A 16,567-nucleotide genomic window follows, 5' to 3' on the forward strand; every position below is an offset into this window, starting at 1 on the left:
TTAATTACATCCCGACTAGGAAGATTCAAGTTACTGAAACTTTAAAGCTGTCTTACTGTACATAATGTGTTACTGAATAACTAATAGTTAATGTAGGAGACATTTGAAATTTACATTAAGAAGCTTTCCATTTACATGGATGGTTAAAAGGACCCCATGAAAGCTAGAAAGAAGCCTATAAATGACAGAACAGACTCAGTCGCAGAAAATGGTATCTTTTTCATACTGGATGTGCGATTAGCTTACAGATTTTTGCAAAAGGTTCCCACCACAACCAGTGCCTGAACAGACTGAGAATTGTACTTCCTTATTTCTTACATTTCTTCTTCTTGAATACATTCCTTTATTATTTTTACCAAATATGTATCTCTTAAGACTCTGCCTAAAACTCAACTAGAGTTGCTTCTTCAGACACGCATGCTCTTAAGAACCATATTAAAGATGCTGCACTGGGAGGCTGCAACAGTTGCCCCTCTTTAATCTTATACAGAGCTTTGGAGGGGAAGGAGAGAAGGGGGCTGAAGCACCAATGCACAGGAGAGGGAAAGAGATTGACTCTGACCACCATAGCTTCTCACAGCAGGGGACTAAAAGAGCCAGGAGACTCTCAGCCACAGAAGAGACTTGGGTTTATAAGCAGCACAATCAAGATTCGGCCATCCAACCAGAACTGAGTTACATTTTCCATCACAAGCAAAGTATCGTGTAACAGTGGCTTTCAAGCACTTTCTCACCAAGTTTATTCATGCAAGTGGGAGGAACCTAATGCAGAACAAAGATAATGTTGCTGCCTTCAGTATCCCAAAAGTCTACAGACCAAACTGAAAGACAACGGAGGCCTCATAGTATTTTTCATTTCCAAAATATAAGGATCCTTCAGTAAGCCTGTGTACCTCGCCCAAACCAAATAATATAATCTGTGGAGCAAAGTCCACACAGCTGCCTAATTTGAATTGTTGGAAGAAGGAGGGAATTAGTCTGCTGGACACAATTAAAGGTAACACTAGTAATAGGCTGTAGCTCCCAAACTGGTAAGGAAAGCAAGACTGAATGTAGAGATAGAAAGACAGACTTACAGATACTCAAATTCTTCAGGATGCAGGGAATACCTGTTGCAAGACTCCAAAGGGAGCTGAACTGGGAGTTGTACATCAGGTGAACTGGAAGCAGCTGGATTCACCATGAAACTGCGTTTCGTTGCGTTGGAAATAGGAACAGGCAGGCGGCTACTCTTCTGCTGCAACATTGTTTTTGCTGCACATTCATTTACAGTGTTAGTGTTGCCTTTGAAATGAGCTACCACCAATCAAGAGCCCTAACGGGCACTCTCAAAGTAAGATTCTATGAAATTTCTTGCCATTGCAAATCATCAGTATCATAATCCAATAAACTCAGATAAGCATATATAAAATTCACAGTAATCAGATATGTTTTGAACAGCAAATTGGCAGAATGCCTATTAATAAGGATTCTGAAACTTTTTAACAAATTTACCTGCACTTTATATATATATATAAAGTCAACTGTTTTAACATTCCCAAAGCATAGTGGCAGTCCAGAAGTGGAGGCAGCCAGTGATTGCAAAAGGATAGGAGATGAGCGATGGGTATAACAAATGAAGGATGGGAAAGGACCATAAAAATAGAGTGCTTCCATGAGACAAGGATAAGGAGCCAATTTTGGGGGCTATTGAAGACTACAGAATAGAACGATTAAGGAGTGCAGAAAGTGACCTACATCCAGCCCATGGAGCACAATGCCAGTCATAACAAAATAAAATGTTCTTGTGCAATTTCCATCCATTTCCGCAGCACCTGCATAGGGCTGTCTCTTAATGAATGGTGCCCCATGTTAATTTATGGGCGGGACAATGCCACTTTGATTTCCTGCATCAGACCTCAATATATTTTAATCAAGTGCCAAGAGTTTCCAGACACCCACTGCCACCAAGTACTGGACCAAGTGTAGGAACACTTAACAAGCTGGACTCTCTGCATACTAGGTAGGGTAAGCTCGTATTTTGCCTACACTTTAAAAAAGAACTAAGATCTAGTCTGGAAGGATAAAAAAAGACACTCATCTAGCAACTCTCTGTGCATCCACTAGAAGACCTAAGCTTCTGATAATCAAGCCTGGAGACGCAAAGGAATGCCACACAGGCTAACAAAAAAGTGCTTTGATATAAAACATTCTAGCCACATCAGTGAAATTGTCTTCTGTAATCTGCATAGAACTCTAACCCGATGGTTGCTATTAATTTGATTCTGATTTGATTCTAGAATGTATTTTAATTAATTGACTGTGTGATTTTATGTACACTGTGCTATTTTTACCTGTTGTTAGCCGCTCTGAGCCCGGCTTTGGCCGGGGAGGGCAGGATACAAATAAAATTTTGTTGTTATTGTTGTTGTTGTTGTTGTTGTTGTTGTTACTACTATTATTATTGCTACAGAAGTTCAAAATATCTCACCATCTTTTACTTCTTGGAGGTCCCTGGGCTGCACGAAGTCTGGCTTAACATTCTCAAACCACCAGAATAATTCAGCAATGAAGACCATCATGTTGGGCTAGAAAAAGGATTTTAACATTAATAAGCTATCTACGTGTCTTTTAAAATTTGGGTGAATCCCTCCATGCCTTACCTTTAGGACCAAAGGCGCATACAGCATGTCCTCCAGTGTGAGGTAAAAACATTTGCTAAGATATTCATTTGAGAATTCCCGAAGCAGCTGGATGTTATAGATACTGTCAGCAATCGATGTTACCTCTTTTAGGCAGATCTCTAACCAATGATAAAAGCATCAAGGATCAGTGTCACAAGGAAGCCCAATGGATTAACCCTCAGCTCATGCAATTATCATGTAGGAAAAAACAGTCAACACTTTTCCCAACAGTGCTTTGCTTCAGCCTATAAGTCAAACTACAGGAGTGGTGTTCAAAGACAGCACAGGAACTGTGCAGCTCCAAGTCCCAACAGCACACTAGGGGCAGCCTTTGCTAACCTGGTGCCCTGCAGATGTTCTGTACTAAAACTTCCATAAGCCCTAGGCAGCATGGAGGACACTGTGTTAGCAAAGGCTGCACTAGGGATACTGAGGCCAGTTTGTATCAGCATGGAGATATTCTCAGCCAGGAAAGATAAAATGAGTATCATGGGCATGAGAGAGGGGAAAGTGATAAGTTAGAACATGTATAAGGCTGGTAGTTTCTGGATACAACGTGCCCATACTTAGATGTAAGAAATGTGATTCACCATACATTATACATATTCAACCTGGGCTCTTCCTAATGAATGCCACTTCTCTAATCCCTTTGCATCAATCTCTTGGGTTGATATAGATCAGTATTGCATGGAGAACAAGCCTAGAATACACATCACAACTCCCCAAAGGTGGTAACTTGGAAGCAACAACCTTGTTTGAGAAGCAGCAGCAGCATTGCCATCCTTGTTTACATGCCATCATAGATACACATAATAAGCAAAAAGGACAGTTGACCAGGGGTTTGAGCCAACCAAAGTGAAGGATTTTTGTCTAGTTAGTTTCAGATATATTTTTCAAAATGTGCTCCCACTGCAAACAGTAGGACTAAAGGTTATTGGATCATTTAAATTAGATTATAGTGAATACCGCAATTAGATTTGTATAAAGCTATTTTGGTAAATCCGTAACATTCTACTCAGACATTATTTAAAACTAGGTCACTTAGAATTTCTTATCCACGTACCATCTAGCTTCATATGTTCAGGACAATAATAATGTATCACAGCCAATAAAGCAGCCCCATCACTGCAGTCCTTCATCAAATCTTCAAGCAATGGGAAAAATGGTAACTGCCTATTTGAAAGGTGATCTCGGCGATAACGTACCTAATAGAGGAAGGCAGAATTTGTCACTGTAGCAAAGCTACTTGTCTTGTCATAATTACAGTATGAAGCAGTGATGTTACGATTGCCATTCCTCAGCTTGAAACTTCTCATAATTCATCACTGATCTTGTGATCTGATATTCTATTGCATTGGTCGGCTGACCATAATAAATAGTCTACAAAACTACAAACTCAATTCCTTGAGGTATTTTTAGTTGGTTAAACTGTACCTAATTTGAAATAGTGATACCAACCCACCAATCCTAGAGAAACAGTGAAGCAAAGATTAAGTCTGGTAGACCCAAAGTTTTGTAAGCTGAATTACAAATAAATCCAACAGGCAACCTGAAAAACAATTGGTACTTGTATTACAAGGCTCTTCTTGTCAGACTCCATTCCACTACCGGCCTGCACTAATTTTATGTAATGAGTTGTTGGCATAAACAGATATCATCTGTTCTTTGGTTGTTCTGTGCTCCAAATCAATAATTGCTTTAGCACACAATAGTCTTTGACAGTGTATCAAGAGTACTCTGCTAGCGAGTAAAATTACTTGCAAGTTTAATAAGCAAAGCAGCACCTCAGTAAGTTCCCACTTCAGTAGCAGGGATTTCAATATATTAACTAAAGCCTAAGGCTACTGCATAATATAGCATAAAACAGATACAACTGTTGTTACCAGTCTAACAGAAAGCATTTTCACTTATTGTGCTATAATCCTAATATTCAATAGATTGCATGGAGACTGTATTAAGCTAATAAATCACACAATAATAGTATTTGACTAAATGCCTTCAGTTCTATACCACTACAGTATAGTAAAAATATTTCATTATTTTTATCTAAACTATATTACACAATACACAATATTGCTAGCTAGCTACTTAAGGCCATATCTATGTATGAAACGTGTATATATTTGAGGAAAGCATAGGCTGAGAAATTATTTCTGCAAACAAGTATTACTTGGTTACAAGTTCCAAAGACAGGGAAAAAGCAATGCAACAAAATTAGTTTTGAATTATTCAGTTCAGTTTAATTTAAAGTTTTCCTAGCAGGATAATCAAAGCTTTGTTAAATATCAATATTAGTATTATACAAAAAAGATGCAAAAGAAAGGTATATCATACTAAATGAGCAAGGGCCGTATAAGATGTGTTGAATTAAAAGAGATTTATAAATACAAGATGCAAGTTGCTTTTCCCCCAGCCTGAAGCTCTCCATAAATATGTAATGCAATGTGAATCATACTGTACCACACGAGCATATTCCACTGGTTCCAGCATGCAGTGCGATAGGGCATGCATCAGATCAGGCTTACGCAAAAAATACCAAGATACAAGATGGTAATCAGAATCATATAATAAATTCAAGCAAGTTGACACCCATTAAGTAGTAAATATGATTATTCAAATCAAGCAGATTACTTTACATAGTAAGGTGATCTGGTTAGTTTAAAGCATACTTCCCACCTTCATCTCCCCACTGCCTAAGTAATACCAGAAGGATTGACTTCAAAGCAAACTAAGTGTTACTAAATTGAAAATCTTGGTTTTGAGCGATATCTAGCATTGCCTTCATTCTGGAAGCTAAATCCTACACAATTTTAGAAACTATTACAAGCTAGGGACATTTGCTCTCACTTAAAGACTTTCTGCGGTATCCAATAAATGCTTAGGGTGGTATCTGCTGTCCATGCACCAGGAGCTCTGGCACAATGATGACAGCAAGGAATGTTATGCTAGTATCGCAAGAGCATGCCAGTGCAACTTGAATACGATCAAGGGCATTTGGCTACCAGCTTTGAACTGGTTAGCATAAAATCAATAATATCCATATGGTTTCAGGACTGCAGCAATAGTTATTCATTTATTTCAGAAAAAAAATATATAGCTTAAAACAAAGAAACCCTCAATGTGGTTCACAAAAAGAATTTACAGAATGTAAGACCCATTTAACAGCTTTCCCCCCGAATTACTATTTCAATGATCACTGTCAGAAAAGGGCAAAGCAATACTTGATATAGCTTAATTTTCCATCACCAACACTGCCCACAACCAGACTCTCCTGAGCATTTAAAGCCAACTGCAGGCGCAAATCCAGAACCTCCCCTTAGCTGATTAATTACACAATCAGAACAACAAATGAATCAAGTTACATGCCTCTAGAACCAAAATAAGAATCCATCATATCCATAGGAATGCAGAACAGAAAATACTGAAGATTTTGTTTTGTTTTGTTAAAGTACTACGCATCTATACCTTTGAGACAGAATATTAATAGTAATGGAATCAAGTGGCTATGATGTGCATGAGCACAAAAAATAAAATTTGCATTGTATAGGAAACATTTTAACAGCACCCTGCCTAAAGCTCAAATGTGGAAGTCAATCCTCACAACCAGTTTTTTTTTTTGGGGGGGGGAGGGACACAGGGGTACGCATACCCCTAAACATTTTGTGAATCTAAGTTTGACCTCATTGAGCGGCAGTATTTCAATATGAGTAGGAAAATGAGAGTACTCCTAAACATTTTTAAAGAAAAAAAGCACTGCTCACAACCCATTTTCTAAGACATACAAGCACCAAATTACTTTAAACTGACCAGCTTCACCTTAGCACTGCATAAAAGGAGTTTTCTGAACAGGAGAACAGTAACACACAATCAGTAGATTGTTCCTAATGTTTGACTGATTTCCTTGCTTCTCCAAATTAAGATTTTGAATCCCCAAAATTCTTGAATGCTGTATAGTGATGAGTATGCTGTACATACAGTATGTTGGCTCATGTAATGGAATCTACATTTTTTTAATATAAAAAAATCCTTAAGCAGAGAGTATATTGTAAGTTGTGAAAGCAGCATTTTAAATGGAAGCGAACACCAATAAAAGAATTACTAAAAGCCATGGTTTTGCAGATGACAACTGTCACATAGAATTAATTCACTTACAGGTACTAATTTCCAATACCATTTGGAAGGAGACTGCTCAGGAAGCAGGGAAGGGAATGTGGGAACAGGAGAGGAACATCAGCAGAGCAAGTTATAAGCAATACTTAAATGCACCCAATCCACAGACACTTTCATATCATGCTAGGTTCTTGAAATAGTAGTAGGCAAATACTTGAGCCAACAGTATCCTGAGAAGGAAATGCTAGCATCGAATTAAGAAGTCTCATAGGCAGTTATTTAAATGCTTCCTTCTGCAATAAAGGATACTGAAAGAGTTTTTTGCTCCGCACCAGTTAACATCATTACAGCAGTATTTAGTGCTACTTAGGTCAGTGCAGTTTGGCCAAAACATTCACAACAAATCAGACCAACTTTGAAGTTATTTATATTTGAGGGAAAACTTCCATTTCCCAGTAATGAAAGTGTAGCATTTATTAACAATTTTTAGTGCATTGAAATAATTAAAGGGAGAAAAGAGGGGAAGAGTTGCACATGTAACACTGATAATTCTTTTGACTATTTAGCACATGCTTTATTAGTACTTGAAAGGGTTCCTGAATTTCTTCAAATCAATGTGTACAGCAAATATGATCCTGAATAACTTCACAATAAATGCTGAAAGTAATATGTTACATTATAAATATTATGAAAATACAGCATTGACATTTTAAGAGATGAGTAAAATGCAGGGTACAGACAACTATTCTAATCCAAAATACCAGAGCAGCCTCCAAATGCACAGGCTTCCTCATTGACTTTGAAATCAAGGAACATCTGGGCACACATGGGAAAAGCACACGCATTTGGAAGCTCAATACACACATTGACCTGCAGTTATCACAAAGAATGCAGGGAAAGGAAACCAGAAGCATTACACACAGTACAGAATTCTATGTAAATGAAGTGCAAGACAGCTTACAACCGCTTACTTGGTAAGCTTTCCTACAATGGCTTACTTGGCAGCTGAAAAGTAATACAATCTACTTCCAAGTAATATACATGTGAATAAACTAAAATCCATGATTCATCTAAAGTGTCTTTTACCTTTTGGTGACCTGGGCTTTCCAGTAAATGCTGTTTTAGTTTGACCTCTTTTTCTGTTATCTCTCTCATTTTCAGGTTCACCTAAAAATAGGGGAAAAGATAAGTCGGTGTAAGAAGACTGGAAAAAGTTTAAAGACTATCTACAGAAATATTGTAAAATGAATGTTAGAAAAACGTTGGAATGAAGTTATATGGCTTTAGTAGAAATGTTATAAGGAACCAGGTATAAAATTAATAGAGTATTAAAGGAAAAAATAAGGTTAGAATGTGTTAAGATAATTATAGGATAGAAAACAGAGGAAGATGGAAAGGAATTGCTGAAACAATTAGCAGGAGTGGAATACAAAAAGGGAGGTGTGAGGAGGTTGTTGAAATAAGTGAATGAAAGATAAGATATTGAAATTGTTTGATGTTGATTTGATGTTGTTTGATGTGTTTTTTTGTTTTGTTTTGTTAGTTTAATGTGTTAAGTGTGATGTAGTGTTTTTGTATTGTATTGTATTGTTCTTTTCTTTTTTGTAGTGTTTAAATTGTTGGAAAAGTAATAAATACATACAATTTATTACATACCTTTCCCAAAAAATATTTGTACTGCTTCAGTTCAACTGCCATTTGCCTTATCAGTCTTCTATGCTTCTGAACTCAAACCAGAGGGGGAACAGAGGCCACCCATAAAAGTATTTCACAAGCTGATGATCAAACTGGTACTGCACTCAGTTTTTCCTTGCATTATCTTAAGGCTCTAAGTGCTAACAAACAGTAGAAAACATTTCTGCTTTCTAGTACATACCACAGACACCCAAGTTAAGGCAGGTATCAGGGATTCCAGCTTCAGGGATTTGTCCAGTCAGTTCTCTCCCACACTGCTTGTTTCATTTTTCAATGTCTTCCTATTTTTTTTAGACTCTCCCCTCTCCCAACCAACTAATCTCCAAAGACATGGCACTGCAAATGACTCACAGCCAACAGTCTAAGAATTTAAGAGCCTTGCACTAGTTTAGATCAAAGGTCCATCTATTCCAGCATTCTGTTCTCACAGAGGCCAAGGAGATGCCTACTGGCAGCTGCAAGGACTTGAGCACAACAACAATTCCCAGCAACTGGCATGCAGAAGCATACTGCCTGACACTGGAGGTAGTACATGGCTATCATGAAGGATAAGGTTAATATCCTTTTAAAGTTCTCAACCTCAATGCACACATCCTCCACATCTTGATTTCTACACTATCAGTACAAAATGGGCACAATCCAGCTAAAGTGAGGCACCTTTAGTGTGAAAAAAGTCCTCTACACAAAAGCTATGTTTAGACTTAAATAAAGGCCCCAACTGATTTACTTCACATGTATGACTTATTTTAAAAATTAAGGCCGATCTCTGGTTTCATATATAATCATTTTCAAAAATAACAGTTTTGAAATTAATTTTGAGAAGTGGATTTTCACACTGGGTTGGCACAATAAAGCAGAGTAGCTGTGTGAGCTAACCTGTGTCTGAACAACGAGTAACTTTTATTGGAGTCCTCATAAATAAAGCCTCCCACATTGGATAATTTTATTAAAGTTCCCCAAAATCATGTTTGGTAGCAAGCAGATCCTTTTCACTATATTAAACAATAAAGATTGAGTGGATATGAGTGGGTAGAGGTGCTTTCCCCCCCTCTCATAATACTAGAACATGGGAAAGTCAAGAACAACAGAAGGAAATACTTCACTTGGTACGTATCTAAACTGCTGAATTTTCTGCCACAAGATGTGATGACAGACACCAGTTTAGAAAGCTTTCAACCAAGAGAAGCCTTTTCCTCCATGAATTTGTCTATCATGGACTACTAGTCATGGTGGCTGTGCGCTACCACCAAGATATCCTGTAAATCAGTTGTAAGGGAACAACAGTGGGAGAAGAATATTGTCTTTGTGCCCTCCTTGTAGGTTTCTCGGAGACCTCTGGTTGGCCATTGTGGGAAACAGGAAGATGGACTAACTAGGGATGCCTTTGGTCTTATCCAGTAGGGCTGCTCTTATGTCATTATGGTCAAATGAAGAAAAAGCACTGTTTTATTAATATAGACTCTTTAATATAAAATATGTTTATGCTGATTACTCAGTTTGATGGGGGGATAACTTTTATTAATAGTGCAATGACTACTGAATACCATTTCCCTACAGGAAATGTATTCAATAGAGTTCAAATCTACTCACATCTAAAGATGCTGTGTTACACCATTGTTTTTTACCTTATTAACCCAGAATATCATTGCATCCTCCAGATCATAGGGCAATTCCTTTGAGGCACTAAATGTAGAAAAACATTTGACACTTGCAACCACTTTCTCAATGCTGATCATTTCCACAGTGTAGGCCATCATGAGGGCATCAATCATTGCCATGTGAGGACTCTAAGGAACAAATAAGAACATGTTTCATTCAAATATAATTTAAGAAAGCAGGGGATATATATTTTTTTAAAGTTGGCTAATTAAAACAGGCTACAATTGAGGAAGCTAAGGTGAAAAACTCTGAAGGACAGAATGGGTACTACGGCAAAGAAAAGTTAAGCTTTCTTTTCTTAAGCTAACCATTTTGATTGGCGCACAGCTGAGATCCAATTCAGACACAGGTGTATCATCGCTCTCCATGACGTAAATCCCTTTCCGAGACAGAGCCTGGATGACCGACTGGTGTCCCTGCAGAGCAGCCACCTGATCCCCTTTCAGAATGAGGCTGCAGACACGGCAGTAGAGCTCGCTGGACAGCAACAGCTTGATGACAGGTGGTTTAATATGTTCTTCCTCATACTGATCTATATAAAATGGGTCCTTCAGTTCATCTGGGATGTTATCTGAAAGAAAAGAAGAATGAGGTCTAACAAGGGGGTTCATTATAAGCAATACAAAAGCTCATTGAGAACAGAGGCAAAACACACGCACACACAGTCAGAAGCAAACTACTTTCTGGCATTTAAGAATATTAGAGAACATAGATGAGCAACTTACTTTAGTAGCTGCAAAAAAATATTTCTTTCCCAACACGTCCCTTTCTGTGACCTTGGGTGAACCGGCTCTACTACCCTCAGTCATCCAATACCTCAATGTGACCACCTCCCCCATTTCCTTTAACTTCCTCCACAAAACTCTTTTCTTTTTCCAGGAAGTCCTTTTTGTAACCAAGCAAAATTACATGAAATTGAAGTAATCACATATTATTGCCTCCATTTCTGCCCTTCCTCTGCTTTCCCTGTGTCGATTTCAGATTGTAAATCCACTGAGGCAATGCCTTGTTGCAACTGTTCTTTGTAAAGCACTATGTGTGTAGCCAGCACTATATAAATAATAATCTATAATGGTTAGCAGAACATACATCAGATTATTTCTGGTCATCTTGAACCTCTCATAACCACAGAACACCCCATCAAGAAAGAGTAGGTGCATTTGCTAAGGTACCTTGTGAGACCACAATGGTTGCCTGAAAGAGGTTGGAAAAAGAGAAAGAGCAACCCAAACAGACTTATGATAGGACTAATAATCTGTGCTAAACTTTTAGGTTGCTTTCGGCCATCTAAACACGCACACAACATGGCAGCAGTGCTGGGCAGCACTTTATGTGCCTGGACCATTTGTGTATCTAAAAGCAACCTAACCTGAAACCGTAGCCAATAGCATATCAATATTCTTTTTTTAACAGTTTAAATGCTTTACAGATTGACAAATTCAAATAATAAACTTTATTGCACTATGATAACTTGATATCTAAAATGTACATTTAAAACACTAACATCTTTTAAATTAGCATACTGCTAATGACACCAGAGATGCTCACTGAAAGTTTGCAGAAGTTTATCAATAGCTTTGACATGCACACAACCTTTTTAATTTGATGTAACAGAGAGTGCTTCCAGACAGGGGCTTAATTTGCAACTAAGTTGCTGAGACATTGCAAACAGGACATTGGCAGCAAGGGTTTTTCCACTTACTGGATTTCCCCTGGAAAGGGTAAATCTGGATTAATGGAGGTGTGGGGAGAGTGTGTACAGTACTGGTATTTTGATGGGGAAGTTAGAAGAAACCTACATGCATGAGGAGCACCAATCCAAATAATAAATAAGCACCAGGAAGCTCTCTAAACACACTTAACTGGAAGCAGGTCCCATTGAACTCAGCAAAACTCATTTCTAAGGAAAGGCTTAATGTGAACTAGCAGACCGCAACCACTTTACAATGTCTTCAAAATGTTTTATTTCTATCATACACTAATCTTCAAGCCACCAAGAGCAACACACCATTTGCGTTTTTTCCATGTTTATTAGACTATCACTATGTTATATATTTCTGCCTCACTAGATCAGAATAGAATCTGATCATTCGAGGCCTCAGGAAGAGTTTTTATATACAGTGGTGCCCCGCAAGACGAATGCCTCGCAAGACGTAAAACTCGCTAGACAAAAGAGTTTTCTGTTTTGGAGGTGCTTCGCAAAACGAATTTCCTATGGGCTTGCTTCACAAGACAACAATGTCTTGCGAGTTCCTGCTGGTTTTTTTTTCCTTCCCCCCCCCCTTTTTCTAAGCCGCTAAGCCGCTTATCAGCTCATCCGATCAGCAGATAAGCCGCTAATAGCGCTAATCCGCTAATCCGTCAATGGGCTTGCTTCGCAAGACGAAAAAACCGCTAGACGAAGAGAATCACAGAACGGATTCTTTTCGTCTTGCGAGGCACCACTGTACTACGCTCTTGCAAAATATCAAGGCAACACAAAAGCAACACAAAACAGTTAAAGAAACTAGCACAGCATTCTAAGGATTTGTGCTATATGATTCTACTTAGCTACACTGCTCAGCTACCTTGTAGCCATGTTCTGCACTAACTGCAGCTCTTATTCTAGCACTCCCCTGCTCTCTGCTGGTAAAGGTAATCAGAACAACCAAGGCTTTGTTGATGCCATAACCAGGCCCAGACTGAAATTGTTTCAGATAATCTATTTCATCCATGAACATCCATGAAAATCTGCAATTAACCAGCCACCACCATCTCAATTACCTTGTGCCTCAAAAGAGATATTCACAACTGGGCAGTACTTCTCAAAACACCTTAGGTTCACATCTCCAAGATCCAGCACGTCTTTCCTATAACACTTGGGAATGGCATGCTGGATTCCAGACTGATGGTGTCAGGCACAATGAGTCACTCTGAAGACAAGTCTCTGGAAGGGCAAAAAATGAGCTCCTCACAGGTGTTGGGTGCCATGATGATGAAGTTTGATGATGAACTTGTAGAGAGCAGTCTTGCCAAATCATCCAGCCAGGCCAAGAACTCCAGTGGGGTGGAGCCAGGGCACTACTCTGCCAATGAGCCTTCTTCCAATGACAAGAAGAAGGTGTCCAAATCTGCACAAGTCACTCCAAGCCCAGCTCCAAATCCCAGCATCACCAAGCAGATGTTGAAGAAGTGCAAGCATCCTTTGAAGGTCACCAAGGATTTGGGCTGCTGGAAACCCACTGATGTTTTGCTGTTGATCAGCATTGTGTTTCAGACCATGACTTGACCTCTTTGCACTTGGGGGTTCAACTGCTGTTTTAATCTGCAGGAGATCCAGAAGAGGTGGCATGCTCTGCTGTATAACCCTGTGATTTCAAAGCTGTCTTGACAGGCCATGCAGCAGTTGCATCCAGAAGCCATAGTCTCTATGCACAGTAAAGTGCTCTTCAGCAAAGCAGTGGAGCCAACCCACTATGGATACCCAGAGGTTTTCTACCCCTCCTGCACTGCCAAGGTCCTACTGACACACTGGCAACTCATGAAGCAGTACTACCTCTTGGGAACAGTGCAGCCACTGCCCAAAGGGGATCAGGTGCTCAGCTTTCTGATGCCAAATACATGATAGATGACAGCAAACTAAATGATATCTGAGATGAGGTGTTGGAGCATGAGCTGACCGAGGCAGACTGGAGACAGAAGCATGAACTCCAGCAGCTGGAGCAAGAGCTGCATAAGTGGCAGGTGCTGGTGGACAGTATAACAGGAATGACTTCCCCTGATTTTGATAACCAGACATGGCTGTGTTGCGTGAAAGGGTGGTGCATTATCTTAGGCACTCCTGGGGGATCACACTCGGCAGAGCCATGGAAGATCACACTTGGCAGAGCCACCAAAGACAATCAGATTGATGTGGATCTAGCACTGCAGGGGCCAGCCTAGAAAATATCCCACAAGCAAGGCATCATCAAGCTGAAAAACAATGGTGACTTTTTCCTGGCAAATGAAGACCAGCGACCCATTTACGTGGATGGGCACCCTGTGTTTTGTGGCAGCAAATGGAAACTCAGAATTAACTTGATGGTAGAGATTGCTAGCTTGCGGCTTGTCTTCCTCATCAGCCAAGACCTGATTGTGCTTACTAAGGCAGAGGATGCCCAAACTGCCCATCTCTGAGGCCTGGATCAAACCAAAAGCACCAGTGGCCAGTGTTTGGCCTTTCACACCCCACTCCTTTTGCAGCAGAGACCACCAAGCTTTCTGATGACGACGATGCAGCTTCAAAGATCCTGCCCTTTCCTAGGCTGGGACTGAAACTTCTTGGGGGGCTTTTCTTTTGCAGAGGAGGAGCTCTGCTTCATCAATCAGCAGACGAAAAGAGCCAAGCCTTAAACTAGCACCTTGCTTGCATGGTGTGTGGCTAGGCTTGTGCAGCTATTGTGCTTGATTCTCTTTGGAACAGAGTGACAAAAACTTTTATGGAGGATTAAGGGCTAGGGAGTGTGTGTCAAATGAGCTAATAAAATAGTTGCTAATCTTTTTTTTAACCCACCTCAGGGTCCAGGTAAGGCCTCTTAAGGAGGGAGCACAGCACTACCTCTTTCAAAATGGTAGGCATTGCTCCCTCCCACAATGAGCATCCAGTCAATGCCTCTTAATTAGCTCTTACAAACCATGATAAACAAAAAGTCAAATGACATGTGATAAGCCTAACCCACTACCAAGTGTCCTGTCCACATTATCAGGCTGTAAAAGCTCAATCTTCAGAACAAGGCAGAGATTTCAGAGGAAGTGCTCATCTTTCTCTTGCCAAGGATACCTCTAGTCCAATTATGCTTTCACCCACTAAGCACAGCACTTTACTGCATAAAGTAGTTTATCATTCCACTAGTCCAGAAAATGATATAGCCTATCTGACTGATCTGGGCTTTGTTCAGAATTCAGCAGCTTTCTGTTATTACTTCTTCTAGAGCTACTATTTGAGGTTTCAGAGCACACATTCCAGAACATGCTTCATGTCTTTCAATAGACATTCCAAGAATCCCAGCACTGATGACCTTCTGAAGATGCATGTATGCACACCCAATGACCCCTTGAGGGTCACAAGCCCAGCTGAATATCCTAGGGTTTTCCCCAGGATACCATATTTTACATATACAGACATAATTTATATTATTATTACCCTGAAGGGAAATGACACACCATTACCAAACAGACAGATTATGCCCTAGAGAGCTGTAGTGGAACAGGAAATAATTACTATATCCTTCCATAAAGTCCAAAATGCAGGCAAAGACTACAAGTGCTTCTAGATGGAGGTTTACTCTGAAAATCATGGAGGGAATGACTACTGCTGATTGAAATGTCAGAGTGAGATCTAACAAGATTGATACCAGTTATGGAAACCACAGGAGGGGAGAGTGTTCTTGTGCTCAAATCCTACTTGCTGGTTTCCCTCAGGCATCTGTTCAGTCACTGTGAGAGAAGGATCCTGAACTAAATGGGCTATTGGCCTGATCCAGCAGGATCTTCTTATGCTGCTGGCATAATCCACAAGCTGAAAATTTCTGACCAAAATTTCTTTATGAGAGACTCACCACCTCCAAGTCTACCAATGCAGGGCTCATTCAAGAATAGGAAGCTGCTGCTTGAGGACCTTTTATACATTTTTTCATCCTTCTCAGATTATTTTTATTAGTGTTCAGTTGCTATAAGCTTCCCAGGAATAAGTACAATGCAAAAGCACCAGTGAGTTACATTTGTTTTCAGAAACTGCTATGTACATAAAACTATTAGCTTCTTAGTTTCACCCAATTCTCATGAAAGTACTACAACAACTATGCAGGACAATATCCATACTATTCCAAAATCCCAAGGAAGTTGCAGTTTTGAGTTTTAGGAATTCTAGTTACGGTACTAAAACTTAATTTCAAGTTACATATTTTTTGTTACTCCTACCAACAGATTTCAAAAGTAGTTTTCAGCATTAACAAAGATTTGTAAAGCTTTCAAATCTATTCAGTTGTTTTATAAACAAGGAAAATAAAATGATAGTGTATAGCTTGATAGAGATGGGAAGCACCTAATCAATATTACAAGTTTCCCTGTGTCTGTGCAAAATCAGCAACGTACACTACTACCTAGTATTACCTGACCACTCAGCTCAATAGCTATTATTTTAAAATATTGTCAGATTGGTAATAATGCTTTGTGTTGCAATTGTATGTTTTAAACTGTGATAAAATATAATGCTATGTTTCATTTTGAATTGCCTAGAATGCTTGCTATTAGGTAGAATGATGGCACATAAATGTTTTAAATAAGCACTAATAAGTGTAGTTGTAATCTTATCTACTCAGAAGTAATTCAACGGGGCTTTCTCCTAGATAAGTGGAGTTAGGATTGCATCTTAAAAAAACAGTTCTCCATGCGAGAGATGTAACAATCCAAATGTACTAATA

The 16,567-nt window shown here is 39.3% G+C and overlaps 1 protein-coding gene and 1 pseudogene across 7 annotated transcripts in view; one reads left to right on the forward strand and one right to left on the reverse strand.

Annotated features, from left to right (window-relative positions):
* The window catches only part of CAMSAP1 (calmodulin regulated spectrin associated protein 1), a 43,608-nt gene that overhangs the window by 14,820 nt on the left and 12,221 nt on the right, over positions 1–16,567 (reverse strand). For 3 of the 6 annotated variants that reach the window (XM_083485701.1, XM_083485703.1, XM_083485702.1), the window contains exons 3-9: positions 10,436–10,698; positions 10,094–10,255; positions 7,860–7,940; positions 3,727–3,868; positions 2,643–2,782; positions 2,471–2,567; positions 1,110–1,254 (exon numbers count right to left, since the gene is read on the reverse strand). In XM_083485701.1, the coding sequence (XP_083341827.1) occupies positions 1,110–1,254; positions 2,471–2,567; positions 2,643–2,782; positions 3,727–3,868; positions 7,860–7,940; positions 10,094–10,255; positions 10,436–10,698 (1,030 nt within the window). Of the gene's footprint in view, positions 1–1,076; positions 1,255–2,470; positions 2,568–2,642; positions 2,783–3,726; positions 3,869–6,815; positions 6,849–7,859; positions 7,941–10,093; positions 10,256–10,435; positions 10,699–16,567 lie in introns of all 6 variants that reach the window. The other 3 variants (XM_083485699.1, XM_083485700.1, XM_083485698.1) reach the window with 2 other exon arrangements.
* LOC310697937 (microspherule protein 1-like) lies at positions 13,006–14,437 on the forward strand (annotated as a pseudogene). The gene has a single exon. The product of its transcript is annotated as a microspherule protein 1-like (transcript).

The sequence above is a fragment of the Podarcis liolepis genome (genome assembly GCF_965112155.1).
Source record: "Podarcis liolepis genome assembly, chromosome: Z".
In the NCBI taxonomy this organism is placed as follows: Eukaryota; Metazoa; Chordata; class Lepidosauria; order Squamata; family Lacertidae; genus Podarcis; species Podarcis liolepis.